Raw genomic sequence first — 24035 nt, 5'->3', positions numbered from 1 at the left:
CGGGATGCCCGGGGCGGGGGGCCTGGCAGGGAAGGCAGCTTCCTCAGGTCGGGGTGGGAGGTGACTTGACCGATTCTGGGCCCAAGAATGGCCTGAGACAAAGTTCAGGCCACCAACCCCTTCCTGGAAGTTGTTGCCACAGCCCAGGGCAGGGGCGGGCTGCCAAGAGGGACTGGCTTCCAGGGGCCTGAAATGGAAATGGAAGTGGACGGGCAGGACAGGGACTGGCTGGGGCAGAAGGCGGCGGGGACTCAAGGCGCTGCCGGGTCCTGGCTCCGATGATAGAGCTGAGCTCTGCCCTGGGGGAGGGTGTGAGGGAGGCAAGCAGGGGCTGGTTGAGGGAGGTTAGGTGGGCCCTCCCCTGGACCAGAGACTGGGGAGTCCTCAGAGTGAGCAAGGCCTCCCCAGGGGTGGCCGGATGCTCTCTGCAGAGCGGCACGTCCAGGCCCTGGGGAAGAGCCGGATACCCAGGATGAAATAGGGAACTCGAGTCCCAGAGGAAGGAGGTGGGGTCCAGGAAGGAGGGTCTGGTCCTCAGTGCAGGACAGAGCACGTGGAGGCCACCTGGCCTGGCCGAGCCCATCTAGGGCAGCGAGCCCGTGAACCCGCTTAGGGATGGGGGTGGGGTTGGCAGGAGTTTAAAGGAGCTTGGCCGTGAGGCAAGAAAAGCAGCACGGCGTGAAGGATGCAGAGACAAGGGGAAGCAGTTGAACAATCACATGTATTATGAATTATTTCCTGATGAACGCAGAAATTCAATATAAAATGTAATTATGGGGAATGGCATCATGGTAACCACCCTCGGTAACCGGGCAAACAGCCTTTCAGTCTCCACTTTACACACAGGCGTACACACACACACATATTGTTTCCTTAGCAAGACTGAGCTCATACTTTTCAGCAGGTTCTGCTATCTGTTTACCAAACAGACGGTGGCTCCCTGGCATGGAACAGGCTGCACACTGCTGATTCCTGATGCGGGAGCATCCCAGCATATCAAGGGGTCATCAACATTTGACAGGGTGGGAGAAACTAGAGGGTGTTTTACATTCTGATGAGAAACCCGCAGTGCTGGAGAGGTGAGGGCCTGGCGGGGCAGTGAGGATGTCGGGGGGTGAGCTGGGGTCAGCCAATGAGGAGGAGACAGGGTCGCATGTAAGGCACCAGTGAGGTGGAACCCTGGATATTCCTAAGAAAAAGTAATACACTTCCTCATCTTAGTGCACATTTGAAAAAAGTTAATAAAACATGTGTTCATCGTAAGAAGGTGGAATAATCACAAATAGAAAGTCAGTCCCATGTCATCCTATCTTAACACATCTCTTTCCTTACAGTGACGGCAGAACCAGTGTAGAGAATCTGGCCTAAATGGAAGTATCGTGGTTATTGCACAATCCTGCCAAGGTGGGGTTGCATGTGCTTAGACCCGCGCCATGGATCTGGCAGAGAAGGCCACCGGGACCCAGAGTACGGGGCTCGGGGAAGGTGTGAGAGGGCGCCACCAGGAGTCCAGGTCAGCTCAGCCAGGGGACAGTGTTGGTCCCGGGGCCCAGCTGGCCAGAGAGCCCTCCACTCAGCCCTGCCTCACTCGGGACGTGAAGGCTACCAGCAGAGGAGGCCCCGGACCCGAGAGGGGCTGGCCAGGACCCCCACGGGGCCCTTCCCGCACTGCGAACCGACCCTGTTTTCTCAGGCAGCCCCTGCCTGCTACCCTCAGGGTGCACTGCTGTGTGTGGCCCTGCTGGTTCTTCGGCTCCAGGACCCCTACACGATGTGGGTGAGAGCTGCGGCTTTTCATGCCCACAAGTAGGATCTGAGCTTATTGTTCCTTTCCTTTTTGGTATCCTCAAGTGCATAAATAAGGAAAACACACGCACACATGCACCCTGGGTCACATTATATGGGGCAGCGGGCCCATGTAATCTGTGCCTGCCAACAGATTGCCACCCTGGAGAGACAGTGGGTACCTGCCTCCAGGTATTCTCCATTCGGCCTCGGGGCTATGGGGGGCGGGGGCATGCCAGGGTGACTGTCTTATGCACTCGATTTTTATTTTCAAGGCTTCTTCTCTGAATATTTTACTGATTCTCATAATAGATAATTCAACAGATATTAAGATTCCTTTATATTTAATATCAGTTCAGCTCAGTTTAATCGCTCAGTCGTGTCCGACTCTGTGACCCCATGAACCACAGCACACCTGGCCTCTCTGTCCATCATCAACTCCCAGAGTCCACCCAAACCCATGGCCATCGAGTCAGTGATGCCATCCAGTTATCTCATCCTCTGTCGTCCCCTTCTCCTCCTGCCATCAATCTTTCCCAGCATCAGGGTCTTTTCCAATGAGTCAGCTCTTCACACCACGTGGCCAAAGTATTGGAATTACAGGTTCAGCATCAGTCCTTCCAATGAACATCCAGGACTGATCTCCTTTAGGATGGACTGGTTGGATCTCCTTGCAGTCCAAGGGACTCTCAAGAGTCTTCTCCAACACCACAGTTCAAAAGCATCAATTCTGTGATTCTCAGCTTTCTTTATAATCCAACTTTCACATCCTTACATGACCACTGGAAAAACCGTAGCCTTGACAAGACAGACCTTTATTGACAAAGTAATGTCTCTGCTTTTTAATATGCTGTCTAGGTTGGTTATAACTTTCCTTCCAAGGAGTAAGCATCTTTTAATTTCATGGCTGCAATCACCATCTGCAGTGATTGTAGAGCCCAGAAAAATAAAGTCAGCCACTATTTTCACTGTTTCCCCATCTATTTCCCATGAAGTGATGGGGCCGGATGCCATGATCTTAGTTTTCTGAATGTTGAGCTTTAAGCCAACTTTTTCACTCTCCTCTTTCACTTTCATTAAGAGGTTTTTTAGTTCTTCTTCACTTTCTGCCATAAGGGTGGTGTCATCTGCATACCTGAGGTTATTGATATTTCTCCCAGTAATCTTGATTCCAGCTTGTTCTTCCTCCGGCCCAGCATTTCTCATGATGTATTCTGCATATAAGTTAAATAAGTAGGGTGACAATATACAGCCTTGACGTATTCCTTTTCCTATTTGGAACCAGTCTGTTATTCCATGTCCAGTTCTAACTGTTGCTTCCTGACCTGCATACAGGTTTCTCAAGAGGCAGGTCAGATGGTCTGGTATCCCCACCTCTTTCAGAACTTTCCACAGTTTATTCTGATCCACACAGTCAAAGGCTTTGGTATAGTCAATAAAGCAGAAATAGATGTTTTTCTGGAACTCTCTTGCTTTTTGATGATCCAGCGGATGTTGGCAATTTGATCTCTGCTTCCTCTGCCTTTTCTAAAACCAGCTTGAACATCTGGAAGTTCATGGTTCACGTATTGCTGAAGCCTGGCTTGGAGAATTTTGAGCATTACTTTACTATCGTGTGATATGAGTGCAATTGTGTGATAGATTGAGCATTCTTTGGCATTGCGTTTCTTTGGGATTGGAATGAAAACTGACCTTTTCCAGTCCTGTGGCCACTGCTGAGTCTTCCAAATTTGCTGGCATATTGGGTGCAGCACTTTCACAGCATCATCTTTCAGGATTTGAAACAGCTCAACTGGAATTCCATCACATCCACTAGCTTTGTTCGTAGCGATGCTTTCTGAGGCCCACTTGACTTCACATTCCAGGATGTCTGGCTCTAAGGGAGTGATCAGACCATTGTGATTATCTGGGCTGTGAAGACCTTTTTGTGGTACAGTTCTTCTGTGTATTCTTGCCACCTCTTCTTAATACCTTCTGCTTCTGTTTGGTCCGTACCATTTCTGTCCTTTATTGAGCCCATCTTCGCATAAAATCTTCCCTTGGTATCTCTAATTTTCTTGAAGAAATCTCTAGTCTTTCCCATTCTATTGTTTTCCTCTATTTCTTTGCATTGATCACTGAGGAAGGCTTTCTTATCTCTCCTTGCTATTCTTTGGAACTCTGCATTCAAATGGAAATATCTTTCCTTTTCTCCTTTGCTTTTCACTTCTCTTCTTTCCACAGCTATTTGTAAGGCCTCCTCAGACAGCCATTTTGCTTCTTCACATTTCTTTTTTTGGGGATGGTCTTGATTCCTGTCTCCTGTACAATGTCACGAACCTCCGTCCATAGTTCATCAGGCACTCTATCAGATTTAGTCCCTTAAATCTATTTCTCACTTCCACTGTATAGTCATAAGGGATTTGATTTAGGTCATACCTGAATGGTCTCGTGGTTTTCTTCACTTTCTTCAATTTCAGTCTGAATTTGGCAATAAGGAGTTCATGTTCTGGGCCACAGTCAGCTCCCAGTCTTGTTTTTGCCGACTGTATACAGCGTCTCCATCTTTGGCTGCAAAGAATATGATTAGTCTGATTTCGGTGTCGACCATCTGGTGATGTCCATGTGTAGAGTATTGTCTTGTGTCGTTTGAAGATGGTGATTGGCATGACCAGTGCGTTCTCTTGGCAGAACTCTTTTAGCTTTTGCCCTGCTTCATTCTGTACTCCAAGGCCAAATTTGCCTGTTACTCCAGGTGGTCTGACCACATTCCGTCAGACCCCTCCACCATGACCCGTCCGTCTTGGGTGGCCCCACACGGCATGGCTTAGTTTCATTGAGTTAGACAAGGCTGTGGTCCTGTGATCAGATTGGCTAGTTTTCTGTGATTATGGTTTTAGCGTGTCTGCCCTCTGATGCCCTCTCTCAGTGCCTACCGAGAGTTATGTTTAATATAACTCCACCAAATATTTAGAATAGGTCAGAAAGATGTATCAGAGCGCAAGTAAGTTACCACCTCATAATGTCCCCCCTAACCAGGGGTGTCCTTGGGAGGATGGCAGCCTGCCTCGCCCCCCACTTACTGCTTCCTGTATGGAGAGATGGGACCACCGTCCTCCCCCGCAACCCCCGAGACTGCACAAAGGGCAGCCCAGCCCCCCGCCGCAAGGTTCCCCGATCCAAACACCAGCCGTCCTAGGAACCTTCCGTGGGACAGCTGTGTGGGTGACAAGTCAGCCACTGACACCCCCACGCCTGTCTCCCTTGTGCGGTTTCCCGACCAAGCCGACAATACTTAGAGACTCATATCCTGGGTATCCTTGAGCTCTTCACCCACTGCACACACCAAGAGTCGCCTCCTAGCTTTTTGTAAGACAGAAAGATTGCCTTTGGTTTCAGGACACTACAAACTCAGCACGGAGGTCATTCTGCGTACATCACAGATGTCAGCTCTGGCCTCTGTGCGTCCTCGGAGGAGCAGGGAGCCTGGTGGCGCCCATGGTGTTGCGGTTTGTGGAGGAAGGCTGTTGGCCGCTTGCTGGGATTTGGGATCTGAAACAAACGAAGAATTCTGACTCAGCCACCGACCTGCCACTCTGGTGTGCGGTGTCACTGGGGATGCGGGAGGGGGACGCTGTCACATGGTCTGGGGTCTGCAGGGTGGCCCAGCCCGAGTCCACCGCTTCGCGTCCCCCCACCTGTGCTGCGCTGACATCACACCATCCCAGGCCTCCAAACCTGTGGCCCTCCCCCACTGGACATGCACAGGCCCGGAGGAGCCCATCAGTCACCCACGCACACACCAGCTCACCCACCAGGGTGGCTCCCTGCAGCCACACTGCCATCACCCCGCCCCCTGCTCCTGCCTGTCGACCAGCCTGGAGCTCAGCAAGGCCTCAAAACTGCTATCTTCCTTCTGGCCTGGAGCCTAGGAACATCGCTCAGGCTTCCAGTTTCACTGGAGAGCAAGCCCTTCCCCTCGCTGGGCGAGTTCTGCTGCCGTCTCTGGGGATCCGGCCTCCGCAAGGCCACTGCTGTCATTTTCCCAGCACAAGCCAGACCCCTCCATCCCTACTTCAAACCTTCCATGTCTGTTAATAGAAACACTGGAGGGCTCTCTCCCGAGCACCTGCCATGTTTCAGGACTGAGCTGGGGGCTCCCCAAAGCCTCACAGACACCTAATGAGAAGAAGATCACCCCAGGGAACAGGGGAGAAAGCCAAGGTCCACGACTTTCGGACAAAATCCCAGAGTCATTACTGGAACCAGGCCCTTCTTGCTCATTAGTTTTCAGAATTCAGGAAGCATTAGTACCTGGGCCATGTTAACAATGCGGATGGTCAGGTTCTAACCCAAGAGGCCGGGATTCAGGGAGTCTGAGGTCAGAGGGGAACCTGCATTAAGAGGGAGCAGCCCCCCCTGCCCCGCCCCCAACGACAACACACACACACACACACACACACACACACACACGGAGGGGCCCTGCCCCCCCCCCATTCTGCCTGCCCCACCCCCTTCGAAGTGCTACAGGTACCCAGAGCCACTCCCTTTAGGCAAATCAATGCTACCTGTCCATTGGCCGCGCCCCTGCTCCATCAGCCAGCTCTCTCCTCTCTGCCATCAGGATGGCCTCAGTGGGGGACTTCCCTGGCGGTCCAGTAGCTAAGACTCCGTGATCCCAGTGCAGGGGGCCAGACTTTGATCCCTGGCCAAGGAACTAGACCCCACATGCCACAACTCAAGATCCCACGTGCTGAAACTAGGATCTGGCCCAGCTAAATAAATCACTTTTAAAAAATGATGCTCCGCGGAAACACCCCCCCAGGCGTCAGCACACCCTCTGCAGCTGAGTCTTGGTCACTAGCTCCCAGCAGGGGCACTGGGCCCCCCAGATGGGCTCAGCTGCCTCCCGTAAGGTCCTCTGGCACCAGGGGACATACCCCTGCCACCTCTCCAGGGCCCGATGACGTTCCTAGGATGGCGCGTGAGGCCTGAGCAGATGGGAGGGTGCCTGGTGGACCCCCAGGCCCACAACCACATCACCCACCTGGAAGCGGGGAGCAGATGCACCGCGGCCTGAGACCACACGTGGGAGGTGGCCTGCCACAGCCACTGGATGTCACTGGGCATGTCTGGAAGCCACGCCGCCAGTCTGCAGGAAGGAAACGCAGAGACACACGCCTTGTCTGCGGGTGAAGACAAGCCACAACAGAAAGGACAAGAAGAAACCCCACCCGAAGGCAGACGTCTGACGACAGTGCCATCATCCAGGTAAACGGCCGGGGTCACTTCTAACCCCACGCTGATAAATTCCGCAAGGCAAGCCCACCTAAAAGCCCTAAAGCAAAATGAGGCCACTTTGCATTCAGGAAAGCTCAAGGGACTTACATGGAGATAAAAGGCCTGGGTCTTCCAAGACCCCGCTCCTCTGGGTCAGCGTGGACCCTGACACACACAGCATCTCCTTGTTGAAACACCACCCCCTGCACCCACATGGAAGGTGCTCAGGCACATGGGCGCCCACAGAGGAAGCTGCCAAGGAGGCCTGACTCTGCCCTCCAGGCCTCCAACACCCCAGACACAAAAGGACCCCGTGTCTCGGGCTTTAAGAAATGTCAGCAGAGGACTGCCCTGGCGGCTCAGTGGTGGAGCCCGCCTGCCAGTGCAGGAGGCGTGAGTTCGAGCCTGCTCCAGGAAGATCCCACAGCCCGTGGAGCAGCTAAGCCCGCGCACCGCAGCTGCTGAGCCTGTGCTCTGGAGGCCGGGAGCCACAACTGCTGAAGGCCACGTGCCTGGAGCCAGTGCTCAGCAGGGAGGGAAGTCACTGCAAAGAGAAGCCATGCATTGCAACTAGAGAGCGGCCCTCACTCAACACAACTAGAGAAGAGCCCATGCGGCAATGAAGACTCAGCACAGCCAGAAATAAACAAACATTTTGTGAAAGTGTTAGCTGCTCAGTCATGTCCGACTCTTTGCAACCCCGTGGACTGGAACCTCTGTCCCTGGGGTTCTCCAAGCAAGAATACTGGAGTGGGTTGCCATTCCCTTCTGCAGGGGATCTCCCCTAACCAGGGATCAAATCTGGGTCTCTTGCACTTAAAAAGAAGAAAGAAAGACCTACTATATAGCACATGGAGCGACACTCAATGTTATGTGCCAGCCTGGTGGGGACGGGGGTTTGGGGGAGAATGGATACGTGTATTCGTATGGCTGAGTTCCTTCAATGTTCGCCTGAAACTTCACAACATTGTTCATTGACTATAGCGCAATGCAAAATGTTTTTGGTGTTAAAAAAAAATTAAAAAAATACAAAATACAAAAAGGAAATGTCAAGGGACTCCCCTGGTGGTCCAGTGGTAAAGAACCTGCCCCCCATTACAGGGGCCGAGGGTTTGATCCCTGGTCAGGGGACTGAGATCACACATGCCACAGGGCAACTAAGCCCCTTGCCACAACCAGAGAAGCCCGAGCGCTTCTTGGCCTGAAAACCAAGCACAGCCACAATGAATAAATAAGAGAAGTTATCAAACTATCTTTTTTAAACAAAAGGAAGGAGGGCGAGGCGGGTGGCTGACTGGTAGGGCTGGGGCGTGGCCTGGGAGGTCTAGCAGAGCCAGAAAACCCCGAGCTTGCCATTTAAGGACGGCTGGGACTTTGAAGGGCTTCTCTCATAGCTCAGCTGGGAGATAACCTGTTAGCAACGCAGGAGACTCTGCTTCTATTCCTGGGTCGGGAAGGTCTGCTGGAGAAGAGACAGGCTACGAGTCCAGGATTCCTGGGCTTCCCCTGTGGTTCAGCTGGTTAAGAATCCGCCTGCAATGCAGGACACCCTGGTTCGATCCCTAGATTGGGAAGATCCCCTGGAGAAGGCAAAGGCTACCCAATCCAATATTCTTGGCCTGGGGAATTCCATGGACTGTATAGTCCATGGGGTCGCAAAGAGTCGGGCATGACTGAGCGACCATCACTTTCACTTTGGGACTTTTAAAAAGACAGATTGAAAGACATGCTGACTAATTCGCTAAAAAGTAAATAAACACTAAAGAAAACGTGAAGAAAACGGAGGGAAAACAAATGCCCAGGAACCTAGCAGCCACACAGAGTAGGCCTCGGGATCCTTCCAACACACCAAGAGTAAATCCCCTTCCCTCCCAAAAACGTAGACCTGCAAGAAGTGACAAACCTAGGCGGCGGGTTGGCCAGGGGCTCGCCAACCAGGCGCCTTTCCAGGGTGTTCCACGCAGACTGTTATCTCCACCCAGATGGGTAAGGAGCCAGGCTCTGGGCTGAATCCTCACCCTACCCCCTAGCCCCGAGAGGAAGCCACAAAGCCACAGGAAGCATTCACCTCTGGACCACAGCGATGGCAGACTCCACGGGCAGCGTGCAGGGCAGCATCACATAGGACATGATCTTAATTGGTAAGAAGTTGAAAATCTTGTTTATGTACCCATCTCGGTTTCTGATTGCCTTCCTCAGTGCTGAAAAACACAAGTCGGAGGTCTGTTTCCCACCAGCGTAAAAACCAAACCACCTTCCCCCGCTGGTGCCTGGAATGTCTATAAATCCTACCAATCCTGGCAGCTACGCATCAGAAAGTGAAAACGTGAAAGTGAAAGTTTCTCAGTCATGTCCCACTCTTTGTGACCCCATGGACTATAGCCTGCCAGGCTCCTCTGTTCATGGGATTCTCCAGGCTGGAATACTGGAATGGGTAGCTGTTCCCTTCTCCAGGGGATCTTCCCAACCCAGGGATCGAACCCAGGTCTCCCACATCGCAGGTGGGTCCTTTGCCATCTGAGTCACCAGGGAAGGAATCAGAAGCTATCACAAATGAGATCAGATGTGGGATATGCCTACACAGCCCTTGGATCGCCAGCAGGACACAGGGTCCCTTTTAAAGAGTTTCTTTTTAACTGACTCCCTGGAGAAGGGAATGGCAGCCCACTCCAGTACTCTCACCTGGAGAATTTCATGGACAGAGGAGTCTCCTGGGCTACAATCCATGGTGTGGCAAAGAGCTGGACACAACTGAGCAGCTTTCATTACTACTTTATTTTTAAATTTACTTATTAAATTTACTTGGCTGTGCTGAGTCTTAGTCGTGGCATGTGGTATCCAGTTCCTGGGCCAGGGATCCAAACTGGGCCCCCTGAATTGAGTCTTAGTCACTGCATTGAGTCTTCCAGAATGGAAATCCCACTTCACTTTAAATTACTTTTGGAGGCAGACACAAACATCTGAAATCCCCCAAGCCCAGGCTTCATGACCTTTTCTTTGCATCTGCAGTTGGATTCCACTCTTCCACCCGGAACCCCTAGCCTTCTATTTTCCCTTTGTGATGACCTCACGATGCCTCAGATCACAATAACGGGAGCAGCTGTTGGGTACTGCAACTCCTAGGGAATTAGTGCCTGAGGCAAGAAACAGCATCCCTTTCATCTTTGCTGCTGTTCAGCAGCTCAGTCTTGTCTGAAGACAGTAGCATGCCAGGCCCCCCTGTCATTCAGTATCTCCTAGAGGTTGCTCAAACCCATGTCCATCGAGTCGGTGATGCCATCCAACCATCTCATCCTCTGTTGCCCCCTTCTCCTCCTGCCCTCAATCTTTCCCAGGATCAGGGTCTTTTCCAATGAGTCAGCTCTTCGCAAGAGGTGGCCAAAGTATTGGAGTTTCAGCTTCAGCATCAGTCCTTCCAGTGAATATTCAGGACTGATCTCCTTCAGGATGGACTGGTTGGATCTCCTTGCAGTCCAAGGGACTCTCTAGAGTCTTCTCCAGCACCACAGTTCAAAAGCATCAATGCTTCGGTGCTCAGCTTTCTTTATAGTCCAACTCTCACATCCATACGTGACTGCTGGAAAACCCACAGCTTTGACCAGGTGGAACGAAGACCCAGTGCAACCGAAAATAAATTTAAACAAACAAACCAACCAACCAACCCAGCTGCAGTGTTATGTGCCAGCCTGGATGGGAGGAGGGTTTGGGGGAGAATGGATACCTGTATGGCTGAGTTCCTTCACTGCTCACCTGAAACTCTCCCGACACTGTTAATCGGTTCTACCCCAGTATAAAATGTTTTTGGTGTTAAATAAATATGTCAAATACAAACTCAGCTGGAGCTTGTTTTCCTCTGGCCATGACCGCATGGGAAGGGAGACAGAGCAAGGACTCAGGCGGATGGGAGGTCCATGCGGGGAGCCGGGGGTCCCGGCCAACCTGCTCTGGCCACTCTGACCTGTTTCTTCCCAAGCACCTGTTTCTTCGCCCTTCTGCCGCAGCTCACGGGGAAGCCGCCCTTCCTGCTCTGAAAGGGTCTCCGACCACCGCCTCCTTTGCGCTGCCCCCCACCCCCACCCCCAGAGCCAGTACCCATGGTGAGCTTGGGCGACAGGGTCTCCAGGAGGCTCTTGTCCCAGGAGAGCGCGCCGAGGCGCAAGCGTTCCAGCAGCTCCTCTTGCTCAGGCCACGCCTCCCAGGAGGCCACGCCCAGAAAAGGCTCCAGGCTCTCTGGCTCCGCCTCTGGCTCCGCCTCTGGCTCCAACTCTGCTGGGGATGCGCTCAGGCACAGATGGGGCCCGTCACGGATGCCTGCGAAGGGCACGGAAACTAAACCCATCAGGCGATTTCGGGCAGCGGGGTCACTACTCGCCCAGCCAACCCGCCCACCCAGTTAGAGGGAAGCTAACAGGCCTGTTGTTAGTCCAAGGCGGGGATCCACCAGGGAATAATCCGCCTGGGATCCACCCTGCTCCACCGCCCTTTTCCTAACGCGGAAAGCGCAGTGTGGGCCTCTGAAGCTGGACGGATGAGGCGGGCAGCTGGCTCGGTCACTCACCAGCCTGTGGGTTCAGAGGGAAGGATGATAACTGATTTATAACAACCGAACCACTGGTGAAGCCCAGTGTTCCAGACCCTGCAGCAGCCACGCAACTGCTCCCAGCTGAGTGCTGAGGAATCAGAAGCCCAGAGAGGTGAAGCGATTTGCCTAAAGTCACACAGCCGACACGCGTCAGAGCGAGATTCGAACCCAGGCCTGACGTCAACGATGGCACCCTTCCATCACACGACCTCGGAAAGAAGCCACAGGTCGGGGAGACTGTGCTGGCCCTGCCCTGGATGCCAGCGCTCAGGGGCCGATCCCAGTGGGTGGTTCCTGCTCTCACGCTGGGTGGGGACGGTGGGACGGGTAGACTTGGAGGCCCATGCCTCCCCTGGCTCACCTCTCGCTTCCAACCTCGGGGTTAAAAGCCAGGGGCTGTCCCTGCATGCCCCCCGCCTCACTCCCAAGCTACACCTCCCACTTCGACTCCCTTGGATCTTTCCAGCCTCTTACAGACACACAGCTCAGCCTCTGGAGGCGTATTCTCTCTTAGGAATGTTTCAGAGAATCTGTTTCCAGGGAACACCGGCCCTGCCCCCACGCATCCTCTAGGGAACCCCAAGGAAGCCAGGCTGACCGAGGCAGAACCTTGCTTGGATCCTTAAACCCAGACCCAGCACCAATGCTGCTAGTGCCCAGCCCCACGCCAGGATTCAGAATTACTAAGCATCAGCTGGCGTCATTTACTCCAAAGTCCTTCTGCTACAGATGTGGAAACCGAGGCCCAGAGAGAGGAGTGGCTTGCCCAGAGTCACCTAGCAACTTCTACAGGGTCCCTCATTGTCTTTTATTCCCAGGTGGCTCCCAAATTTCAATCCCAGTCCAGGCCTGCTGTCTAGAACCTCGAATTCTGACATCACTATGCCTCCTGCGTGCATGCATGCTAAGTTGCTTCAGTCGTGTCCGACTCTGAGACCCCATGGACTGTAGCCCGCCAGGCTCCTGTCCATGGAGATTCTCCAGGCAAGAATACTGGAGTGGGTTGCCAGGCCCTCCTCCAGGGGGTCTTCCCGACCCAGGGAATGAAGCTGCATCTCCCACAACTCTCGCATTGGCAAGTGGGTTCTTCACCACGAGCGCCACCTGGGAAGGCCCAATGCCTCCTGCCCAGTCACCCAAATCTGTCCCAGGGCACCACACATGGGGCTCTCAAGCTTTCCTGCAGGACCCGTGCCCTCACAAGGGCCCAAACTGTGAGCACCGCCCTCTGCTCCAGTCCTGACCACAGAAGCCAAGGGCAGAACTTCATCCCCGAGTCCTCCTCCTCGGGAACCTCTGGTTGGTTGTCTCCCAGTCCTGTCCCCTTCGGCCCCTTCCGCCTCCCTTTCTGCCGGGACCCCGGCTGAGCCCATGGTGGCCACCTTGACTGGGGATGTTGCCCTCCCTCTCTGTAGTGTGGCCAGGGGCCCTGGCAAATCTCCCTTTGCCTGCCCCCACTCCAGTGTCAGCAGCCCGCCATGGCTCCCCATGGCTGTGAGATCCAAGCCCCTCACCACCTCCTCAAGGCCCAGCCTTGCCCCTCTTTCCATTCACCCCCATTCCTGCCTCCCCCAATCTGTTCCTCTGTCCGCCACCCCCAGCACTCCAGTGACACACACCTTGTATCCACCTGCAAGACTGTCTGCAGGCCTCATGCTCACATACTCCCATTCCTAAAACATTCCTGTTCACCCTCAAAGCATCACTGCAGATTTGCATCCTCCCAGGAGCCCTGCTTTCCCCTTCCTTGCAGAACACCCCCCCGCCCCCCACCTGAACCCCGCATCTGAATCTACAGCAGCCTGTACGTGCCTGCCAGGGCACTGAGCTCTCCGTCAGCCTTCTGTTTACGTACCTGCCCTCCTCCCCAGTCTCAAGACTGAGCTACAGGAAGGCAGAGGCCTCATCTGTCTATCCGCTGCGGAGTCCCAAGCGCACAGTCAATTGCTTAGCACCCAGAAGGTATGCAGGAAGCGCTTTCTGAATAGATAAATACATGTGCATTCCATGAACCACACCAGCTCCTTGGTCTAGGACAGAGACTAATTCAGAGGATCAACGACTGTACCAACCGTTAATACTGGGGAAAAATAGCTTAAAACATAACTAATAGTTGGTTCCAGACTAACACTTGAAGAACCCAAGTTCCCCAGCCCAGACTAGCCAGGACCTTTCCCCAGAACACAGCTGGGCCGGTGGACGCGGCCCACACCTGGCTGGAGGCAGCTCTCCTGATGTCTTCACCTGGGACCCAGAAACCGTTTCTCTCCCTTCCTCATCAAACTAAAGGTTCACAATTGTTCAAGCAGTAATGAGAAAGAAAGGAGCTGCCTTCAGTTGCAGACAGGGACACTTCAGAGGGAGAGGAATCCTGGGGCTGTGACCTCTGCAAGAGTCAGCAGGGCTGATCCCAGCTCTGCTCCCCGGAATGCGGGCCATGGCTGCCTCCATCTCCCCATCTGCAAAATGGGGGCAACGATTTCCTATCTCTCAGGGCCGAGCCAGATGGCAGGTGAATGCGCTGAGAGTTGGGTGGTGGAGCCAGCACGGCTTCCCTCGTGACCAAGACCGTGAATAGAAAGCTGGCTCAAAGGGCACGGCTGTCACCCCCACCATACGCACCATTCTTCTCCAAGAACCTGAGCGCGTCTAAATATCCTTGAAGGCACAGCTCTCCAAGCACCTGTGAACAAACCACGTGAAGTTAACCGCAGGCGGAGTCATCACGCGCCATTCCTTTCCTTACATCACCTGAAGACGGCAGGCACAGAGCCGGGAATCCTCTGAGCTCCGAGTCGATGCCATGTGTGGACAGGGCTCCACGCTCCCGGGAGAAGGCAGCCCCGCTTCCTGGCAGGACTCAGCTCGAACGACACCCGCTCCGTGCACAGCCCAGGCTGGCGCCCCAGCATGACTGGAGCTGGTTCCTCTGGTCTCCTTTGGTCCCTGGACAAGCCTCCATCCTCACAAATAGCGGGGCCTGATCTGCTTGTCGTGGGACATTGGCCTGCCTCCTCTGCACTCAAACCACACGGGCACCCGATGCTGTGGCCCAGCCTTCTCTCCACCCATGAGCGCTCGCCGCCACGTACGCCGTATGGCATGGCCTTCTTTCTCCCCAGAGAGCTGTCACTGTGCAGATTCTACCAACTTTCTTACTCTCTGAGGGTGGGAAGGTCCACCACACTATAGCGACAACCAAGAAAAGATTAAACGGGGAATTTCCCATGTGGTCCAGCAGTTAAGACTCCACGCTTTCACTGCCAAGAACCCAAGTTCAATCCCTTAAGATGCTACAAGTCTCAAGGCACAGCTGGGGGGGAAAAAAGATTAAGCCACCAAATGCAGTGTAATTCTTGACCGTGGCTGCCAATCATCATTGGGGGACTTACCTGGCGGTCCGCTGGCTCAGGCTCTGCACTCCCAAGGCAGGGGGTTTCAATCTCTGGTCAGGGAACTAGAGCTTGTGCCACAACTAAGACCCAGTGTAGCCTAATTAATTAATTAATTTAAAAAGAGAATCATTGGGATAATTTAAAAAAAGACACCCTACGGCCCAGGCTGTGATGTGCTGTGACCAGGCGTGTCCAACTCTTTGCGCACCCCATGGAGCTGTAGCCCGCAGCCTCTTCTGTCCATGGGATTTCCCAGGCAAGAACACTGGAGTGGGTTGCCATTTCCTCCTCCAGGGGATCGTCCCAACCCAGCGACCCAACCTGAGTCTCTTGCATCTCGTGCACTGGCAGATGGATTCAGGCTGTGGATACTTAAGCCACAGCCCCAGGAAGTGGGATCTCAGTGGCGACCCCCAGCCCTCCGTTTCAGTGGCCCCGAGGGATTCTGGTGACCGGCAGGTGGCAGCACTGAGCTGAGTCCCTTTTCCAGGACGGGGTTTGTTGCCACTGGTTAGTTAGTCGTGGAGAACTAGTTAGTTACTTAGTTAGTTGTGTGGAGAACATTTGCTGCTCTGCTCAGTCGGTCCGACTCTTTGTGATCCTTTGGGCTGGAGCCCGCCAGGCTCCTCTGTCCCTGGGATGTTTCAGGCAAGAATACTGGAGTGGCTTGCCATTTCCTTCCCCCGACTCAGGGACTGAAGCCACATCTCCCGCGTCTGCTGCATTGCAGGCAGATTTTTTACCCAGTAAGCCAGCAGGGACGCCTGAAGAGCTGCTGGGTCCCCTGGCAAAGAGGGATGCAGAGGGGAGCAGCACCCCAGAACTCAGAGCCCCCCTCACCTTGACGTCCGGGGGGAAGAGCGACTGGAACATCAGGTAGAGGTTCTCTGTGCAAAAGTGCATGTTGAGCCTGGTGAAGCCTTCGTGAAGTAAGAACGTGGACTTGACTCTGGGGCAGATGTCGCTCTCCCCATAGAAGGGGGACACAGTGATGGTTGTTTTGGAATCAATGAAGGGTAAGTTATCACTTATTCCTCCATCCACATATCGCTTTTCAGGGAGAAGGAAAAAAAAAAAACACACACTGTCAGAAGCTCTGGGCTGGAGTTTTCTGTGTGTTTCAGATTAGGGACAGAGACTTCTCAGAGCCGCAGGCAGCCCTAGTGAGAGAACAGGGAGTTTGGAAGAACTCGCAGCAAATCCCTAGTGAGCATTTCTGTGCCAGGCCAGGCTGCAGGCTGGCACTCAGGACTGCCACATGCTGTTGTGTGGTGTGCGCACTGCACCAGAACAGTGCCAGGTCCAGAGGCACAGGAGGCCGGCATCTGGCCCACGTTGCTGGGCCCAGCCATGAGCGCCCCCAGGCGAGTCCATGTAACTTGCATCCACTAGGGGCGCTGTGTGCACTCAGGGCAGAGTGTGATGTAGATCGGGCTGAAAGGGAGACAGATGTCATGGGTTCAATTCCAGGGGCCCCCAGCTGCTGGAGCAATCTCGGACAAGACACTTAACCTGTGGTGCTGACTCTGTCCACACATGGGCAATGAGGGCCAGCACTGACGTGGTGAACCTGGGACCTGAGCTCTTAAAACATGGCATCTTATCCCACAGGTAAGGTGCACTTGGGGTAAGAACTGTGAGAATCCATTTTCCTACATTCCACGGTAAGCGCTCAGTCACTCTGTTGTGTCCAACTCTTTACGACCCCATGGACTGCAGAGGCAAAAGGCTTTCTTCATTTAGGGACAGGTCTCAGGGGCCCAGGGTGCCGGAACCCACTGCCTTGTCTTCCTTTTTTTTTTTCAAAGATGTTTATGGGATCTTATTTCCTGGACCAGGGATGGACCCAGGCCCCTGGCAGTGAACGTGCAGAGTCCTGACCACTGGACCACTAGGGGATTCCCAGGAACACAGTTTAAAAGGACTTACCACGCCTCTGAAGGAAGGCGGGATCAAGCCAAAGACGACAGGGATGTAGGAGGAACAATACAAGGCCTGAGAAGACAAAAGAGAGTGAAACCACAGCACAGCCCAGAGCAGGCAGCCTTTTATTCCCTGGGCCTTTACAAGCCTTCTACAAGCAAGGAGAGCAATAAGCCTGAAAGCGCTGTTGGCAGAGTCGCTGCTTTACTAAATGGTTGAATGAAAATGAGCCCGGCCACACACTTACTATTTCCGCATGCCTGCCTGCCCAGTCGCCTCTGACTCTCTGTGACCCTGGTGGACTGGAGCCCGCCAGGGTCCTCTGTCTATGGGGTTTTCCAGGCAAGAATACTGGACCAGGGTGCCATTTCCTCCTCCAGGGGATCTTCCTGACCCAGGGATGGAGCCTGCATCTCCTGCATCTATCTGCACCACAGGCAGGTTTTTTTACCACTGCACCACCCGGGAAGCCCAAGGTCCAAGTGTAACTTCAGACTTGCACTTCCTCTCTGCTGCCCACGAGGGTCCCATTGGGCCATCACAGACTGGACCAAGTAGTTGCTGACTAGCTGATCGCCTGGGAAGGAGATTAGACCAGGGCTTTGCAATTACTGACATTCATCAGAATCGCCTGGAAAGGTTGGCCAACCACAGACTCGGGCCCCCCCCCCCCGCCAAGATTCTGATGAGGCAAGTTGGAGGCGGGGCCTGAGAGCCTGCAGTTCTGAAACGCCCCCCAGGAGACACTGCTGCCGCTGGTCGCCCAGGGACCACGCTCTGCGTCTCATCATGCATTAAGCATGATGTAACAGTGGTGCAATGAGAGAAAAGAGCTCCTGTGGGAATGCACAGGTGCTGGGTGCCTAGAAAATGCTCCTGGAAACAAGGTTAAGCGGAAGACGACACTGGCTGCTGAGCAGCAGCTGGTTATATACGCCAGGCAGCTTGCTCGTACGGACCCGTGTTAAGTGAAATGACACCCAAGGCATTCTCACAAAACACATCAGCCCAACCAAATGGTGTTTTGATATCACCAATGATCTTCTCTGGGCTAGAACCAGAGGACAGAGGTAACCAAGACATGCTCCCACCCTTGTGGGGCTACAGTGGACAGGTCCTGATTAAGGAACAGGCATCGCTGGGAGGAGGGCCACACACCTAAGGTCCCTGGAGCAGGAGCTTATGATCCAAGTCGGGAAGGAGGGGAAGACACTGTCCGAACCTGACACCTTCTGGGACACCCCAGGCTTGCACATGCTCTGGACCGGACTGCTAGAGGCACACAGTTTACATCAGTCTGGTACAGTGACGCCAGCCAGCATCACGGGCAACCAGGTTCTCTTGCATCTTAAGTAAACAATGGGGCCGATTGGTCTACAACAGCCCCTCCCTGTGTTGCTTCCAAAACGACATGGCCCTTCCTAGACAGTACCCAGATAAACAAACTGCTTACGTCCACGACTTCATCTTTGGAATGAAACTCCGACACCAGCACGTTTTCTCCGTCGGACACTCTGGTAAGTGAGATGACCATCTTTCCAGAGAGAAGCTGGTGGATGTTGTCGGGGAGGTGTCTGTGGAGACAGTCTCGGATGTACTTGCTCAAGCTGAAGGCTGGGTGGAGGATCCCGAAGTTCCGGCTCCTGGCACTCCGGACGAGGTCCACCTGAGGATCCGCAATCTCTGCTCTGGGTGCGGGGTGAGGCGGGGGAGAAGGGAGGCATGGGGGTGGAGAGAGAAATATGCAAAGGAATGTACCACCCTGGAGGTGGGAATTGCTTTGTGGTGGGACCAGGAAGCTGATGGCAAGGAAGCTGGGGACCCTCCCCTTTGTCTAAGCCTGGGCTGCCTGATCCAGCCGGTGGTTCCTGAGCCTGAGATGTGGTTAGTCCACACTGATGGGCAAAAGACACACCGGATCGCAAGGGCTTAGAACGACAATAACAACAAAAACGTTGACTCTCTCACAGATGATGTTTTGTATTGAGTAGATGTGAAAATGGTAATATTTTGGCTATACCGGGATAAATAAAACACATTTCACTGATGTCTTTTACTTCTTCCATGTGATTAAATGGACATGAATTTGAGAAAATTCTGGGAGATACTGAAGGACAGGGAAGCCTGGTTTGCTGCAGTCCATGGGGTCGCAAAGAGTCAGACACAATTTAGCGACCGAACCACAACAACTAGGAAATATAAGATTTACATATTCCTGTTGGTCAGAGCCGTTCTTGACCCTCCCAGGCCAGAGGAACGGGCCTCCAGAGGCCCAGGGAGCCCTCTCTTCGTCTTCATCCCTGCCTCAAGGCCAGATGCCAGGAACCCACAGCATCAGAGCTTGAGCATGGATGGATCTAATCCTGCAGGGAGCAGACAGCAAGTGCAGGCTGGGACCTGAGTTTCAATCCTGTCTCTACTGTACTTACTAGGTGAGCAACTTAAACACGTTACATCACTGCTTCTGAGCCTCAGACAGTATGTTTTTAACATGGGACAACACTCACCTACATTTTGGAGAAAGAAAAGGTTAGGTACACTAAAATCTGTACCCAGTCAACCCAGAGGAAGCACCTCATATTTTCTTATTTATTTAAGAATAACATAAAAACATGTTTTCTTGTTTATTTGTCTGCACCAGGTCTTAGTTGCGGCACACAGGATCTTTGATCTTCATTGTGGCAGGCTAGCGCTTCCATTGCAGCATCAAATTCCCAGTTGCAGCATGAGAACCCTTTGTTGTGACATGTGGGATCTAGTTCCCCAACCAGGGATGGAACCCGGGTCCCCTGCATTGGGAGCATGGAGTCTTAGCTACCGGACCACCAAGGAAGTCCCTAGGCTTAACTTTTAACCTCTGGAATGGGAAAGAATCACTCAGTCCTGTGGACCGTAGCCCGCCAGGCTCCTCTGTCCATGGGGATTCTCCAGGCAAGAATACTGGAGTGGGTTGTCATGCCCTCCTCCAGGGGATCTTCCCCACCCAGGGATCGAACCTGGGTGTCCTGCAGTGCAGGCAGATTCTTTACTGAGCCACCAAGGACACTTTTAACCTCTAATGCTACAATTGCCAAACCGTCTAGTGGACACAGGGCCCATTCACGCTCCTTTTGACCTCACTCACTGGCCTGGTCCCCTCTGGAGGTCTGCACTACCCTGGCAGGCAGGGCTACCCCTGGCCCAGCCCGAGCCCTGGTCGTCCACAGATGTGGGGATGCAGAGGGCCCGGACACGCCAGCAGGCCCTGACCCACTTCTGACTCCACTGGGCTCTCCCTGCACATGTGGCCCCTTTGAGCCCAGACAGAAGGCGCATGATTGCACAGAGCTGCTTGGTTCTGCCAGGCTCTCCTTCCAGGTCAGCCCTGGTTGAGAGGTGCGCTCAGGAACCCTGCCCAAGCCACAGGCCCTGGGAATGCTCCCCGGAGCTCCCCAAAGTCAGACGGGCAGTTAAAGCAGGAAACCGGGGCTCTTAGACTCTGGGGAGCAGTTCTTGCCAAAACCTCCAGACCCTTTCGGGGGACTTGGTGGTCCCGAGCCTCCCCCTGCAAGCCCAGCCCCCTGCTGCACCTGTCCTCTACCTGTGAGCCCCTCGAGGCTGGAGTCGGCTGACTTCCTATGCTGGGGTCTGTGCATTTCAATCAATGAAACATGTGACCGTCTGGAGGTCTCCAGGTCACAAGCCGAGACACAAGGGTTGGCTTTTATCACAGCTCAAGTCCAAGCTGTGCGGACTGCCCGCGTGTCCACTCTAGTTGCCCCCGAGGTCACATTTCCTGCTCTTTGCCCCTCTCCCTCTCGATGGAGACGGTTGCCAGCATGGCCTCTCCCAATCCCCACCTCGCAATCAGCCCAGGGTCTGCTCACTGATCCTATCCAATGGCAGGGCTGCGAGTATTGGCAAGGGATTCCTGGCCTCCAGGAACAGTCATTCCCTGCTGGCAGTGCCCAACACAGCCGTCCCCGGGTAGAGCAAAGAGTGAACGGTTGAGGAAGCCCAGAAAAACAGGGGCCAGTGGGCCAGTGAAAAGAAGCTCTATCGCCCTGTGTGGGCGCCAACAGCCGCACTCGCTCCAGGCTCTGCTCCCTGGCCAAAACAGCAGGCCAAGGATGCCAGACCCTAGTAATTCAGGCCCACTGGCCACCAGCCTCGGTCCTCCCCTCCCTCCGGTTTCCACGTGGACGGAGACCTTCACTAGGACAAGACTGAAACACCCAGGACCTGTTTCCAGGGCATTGTGCAGGGACGTGGTGGGGAAGATGGGATGGGAATGTCCAGTCCCCCAAAGGGTCTCAAACACCAGGAAAGGAGAGGAGACAACTTTCCTAATTCCTCTCCTCTCCCCAAAACATCTCTCCTCAACACCCTTTCACCCCAAACCAGCTAGCTGCCTTCTACCTGAGAGGCACCCAGGTGCCCGCCTTAGCCCCAGGGTTGGGCGGAGTTCAAAGGCCCCCAGGGGGCGGTGGGGAAGGGGGTGTCTAAGCCCCTGGAGTCCCCAGAGGGAAGAAGGTACCCACCCCTGCCTGGGACACAGCCCCAAACCTCCCTCCTGGCCGCACTTAGGGCAAATGGGAATTCCGCTCCCGGGATCCCTCATGCCCCCTCCTCCCCGTCGCTTAGACCACCTGGCTCTAGAGTGGGGTGGGGGACTAGCTCCAAGACTGTGCACCAAAAGGGTGGTGAGGCGAGGATGTGCTCCGGGTTTCCAGGCCCCGCTTCCAAGGCTCCCAGGCGCTGGGCGAAAAAGATGCACTGGAGGACGCAACTGTTTGGGGGGAGACCCCGCGTTTACACGCGCAGGGCCCGCTTCCAGCCCCGGCTCCCAGCGCACGCCCCATCCCGGCGCGGAGCCCGGGACCTACCCAGCGGGATCCCGGCGAGGTAGAGGGCGCAGTACAGCGCGCCCCCCGAGGCGCCAAAGAACTTGCGCGCGTGGCGAAGGAGGTGCGGGGCGCGCTCGCTCAGGCAGCTGGTCACCCCGACGTAGTAGAAGGCCAGGAAGCCGCAGCCGGCGAAGGACAGGCTCCAGCCGCGCTCGGGGTCGTACATAGCGGCGACGGGTTGGGGCGGCGGGGCCGGGGTCCGAGCGCGCCCAGGCTACGTCTGGCGCCCACCCTGGCTCTCCGCCGGGTCTGGGCGCAGCAGCCCGGGTTATTCCCGGCGCGACGTCACCGGCCCCGGCCCCGCCCCGCTCGGACCAGGCGAGTGAGCCTCCGGGCGGCCCAATGCGGGCAGCGCGGCCACCCCGCCCTCCACGGAGGCGGAAGGCTGGGAGGGGTCTGGACCCGGCGGAGGAGAGGAGAGCTGAAGACCTGAGCCAGGTGAGGGTGGAGAGGGAGGTTCCCGCAGCTGCCTAGACAGTGGAGATGGAGCGGTCCTTTGCCGGTTCCTTTTCATCCCTTAAACCAGTTAGAACTTTACGGCTGCCTACTTAACGTTCTTTGTTTAAATTTTTATTTTTTTTTATTTTATAATTTTCGGTAGCCCTGTGTCTGCTTTGCTGCCCCAGGGGACCTCCTCTTCCCTGCAGTGCATGGGTTCTTCTTGCAGTGCCTTCTCTTGTTGCCGAGCGCAGGCCCCAGGCACACCGGCTTCAGCAGTTGCCACACTTAGGCTCAGGAGTTGCAGCGAGTGGACTTTTAGGACGTGGGCTTCAGTAGTTGGGGTCCAGGGGCTTAGTTTCTCCGCAGCCGGTGGAATCTTCCTGGACCAGGGATAGAACTCCTGTGGCCTGTGTTAGGGGGCAGTTTCTTATCCACTGAGCCACCAAGGGAGTCCGCCACTTAGGTTCTTAATATCCTTCTGACAGAGTATTCATTTACCTTTTTACAGGAGGAAGCAAGCTTGCAGTAGGCACTAACATCTAAATAGAATTTCATGTCTTTGACTTCCTGCAAGTTTTTGCATGATGTCTTTGCTCCATGGCAAATGGTGGAGATTTTTCATTGAATGATGATGACACGAAGGTCCCTTTCAAAACTTCACTTCTAAGTCAAAATTGTACATAACAGGTTCTTGGGGTTGGGTAGCGTGGGCGGTGCAGGGTTTGCGGTTCCGGAGGCTCGGGCCCTTAGGAAGTGCCTGGGATCCCCATGGACTCTGGGACGGCACTGCACAGAGAATTTCCATAGCAGCCTGCAAAGGCAGGTTAGGCTCTTGCCCAGAGTTGCACAGCCAGCAACCCGGTCACTGGGCCATCCCACCCCCTGTTTTGTGGACAGAAACGCCGCTCCCTGCTCCACCAAGCCCACGTGGGGTGCAGAGTGTGGGCCTTGGGATCGGCCTCCCCCTCTCTGTAATCCTCATCTGTAAAACCACTGGTGGAGATGCTGCCAGGATTCCAAATGTCACCTGTGGCCTGACCACATTGGTTATGCATGACCCCCACCCACAGAGTTTCCCAAGTCTGAGACATCCCCTGGTCCAGCAGAGCCTGTGCCTGGAGGGATGGGGCAGGGCCGTGCCAGGATCTGGGCAGAGGCTGAGGCTGGGCTGCTTCAGGGACTGCACACCCCCAGGGTGAGCCATTCTGTCTCGCCTCTATGGACCAGACCCTGGGATGTGGGAGCTGCAGACCCGAGTGACCACTTGGACCAACAGCGACCTCACACAGACACTTCACTGATGGAGGTCCAACGCGAGGAAAGGGGTGGCCTCTCTGTCTGTCCTGGACCATGCTGCCTTGGCTAGGGTGAGGGTGGGGCAGAACCCACAGGCCTGCCTCGACTGACTTCCCTCCAAACCTGCCCTACACTCAGGGCTGGGACAGAAATGAAATTTCTGGGTGGGAAAACTGAGGCTGTTGGCAGGGTCTGCTGGGTCCACAATCTCTCGACGACTCCTGCCCCTTACCGGGCACTCCTGCCCCCGCCAGCCCTGCTGTGTTGCGTAGCTGCTCTTAGGACTAAAATTCGAGGCTGTGAATGCAGGTTCCAGATGAGAGGCCCTGCCAACAGCCACTGGCCTTTGCATTCTCTTCCAATGCATGGATGCACATTCATGGCAGCTGCCAGGGACATCTGTGCTCCCTAGCGTGACCCGGATGAAGGTGGGAAAGGAGCAGGGCTGAGAGTGACCTCTTTGTCACA

General features: G+C 54.6%; 1 protein-coding gene and 1 long non-coding RNA gene across 2 annotated transcripts; one reads left to right on the top strand and one right to left on the bottom strand.

Moving 5' to 3' along the window:
- Positions 1–702: 702 nt before the first annotated feature.
- Positions 703–22043, bottom strand: PNPLA3 (patatin like phospholipase domain containing 3). Its single transcript, XM_070453479.1, has 9 exons — positions 21810–22043; positions 18398–18630; positions 16951–17016; positions 15862–16071; positions 14249–14309; positions 11137–11355; positions 9113–9245; positions 6812–6916; positions 703–5316 (listed from the first exon to the last, which is right to left on the bottom strand). The coding sequence occupies exons 1-9, from the start codon at positions 21994–21996 to the stop codon at positions 5211–5213; spliced, it is 1320 nt and encodes a 439-aa protein (XP_070309580.1). The 5' UTR covers positions 21997–22043; the 3' UTR covers positions 703–5210.
- Positions 6909–10875, top strand: LOC139030569 (uncharacterized). Its single transcript, XR_011482950.1, has 2 exons — positions 6909–7035; positions 10380–10875. It is a non-coding gene; the product is annotated as an uncharacterized lncRNA (long non-coding RNA).
- Positions 22044–24035: the final 1992 nt, after the last annotated feature.

The sequence above is a fragment of the Odocoileus virginianus genome, chromosome 23 (assembly GCF_023699985.2).
Source record: "Odocoileus virginianus isolate 20LAN1187 ecotype Illinois chromosome 23, Ovbor_1.2, whole genome shotgun sequence".
Lineage (NCBI taxonomy): Eukaryota > Metazoa > Chordata > Mammalia > Artiodactyla > Cervidae > Odocoileus > Odocoileus virginianus.
The sequence above is the reverse complement of the archived record's forward strand: the minus strand, read 5'-3'. Positions and strand labels throughout refer to the sequence as shown.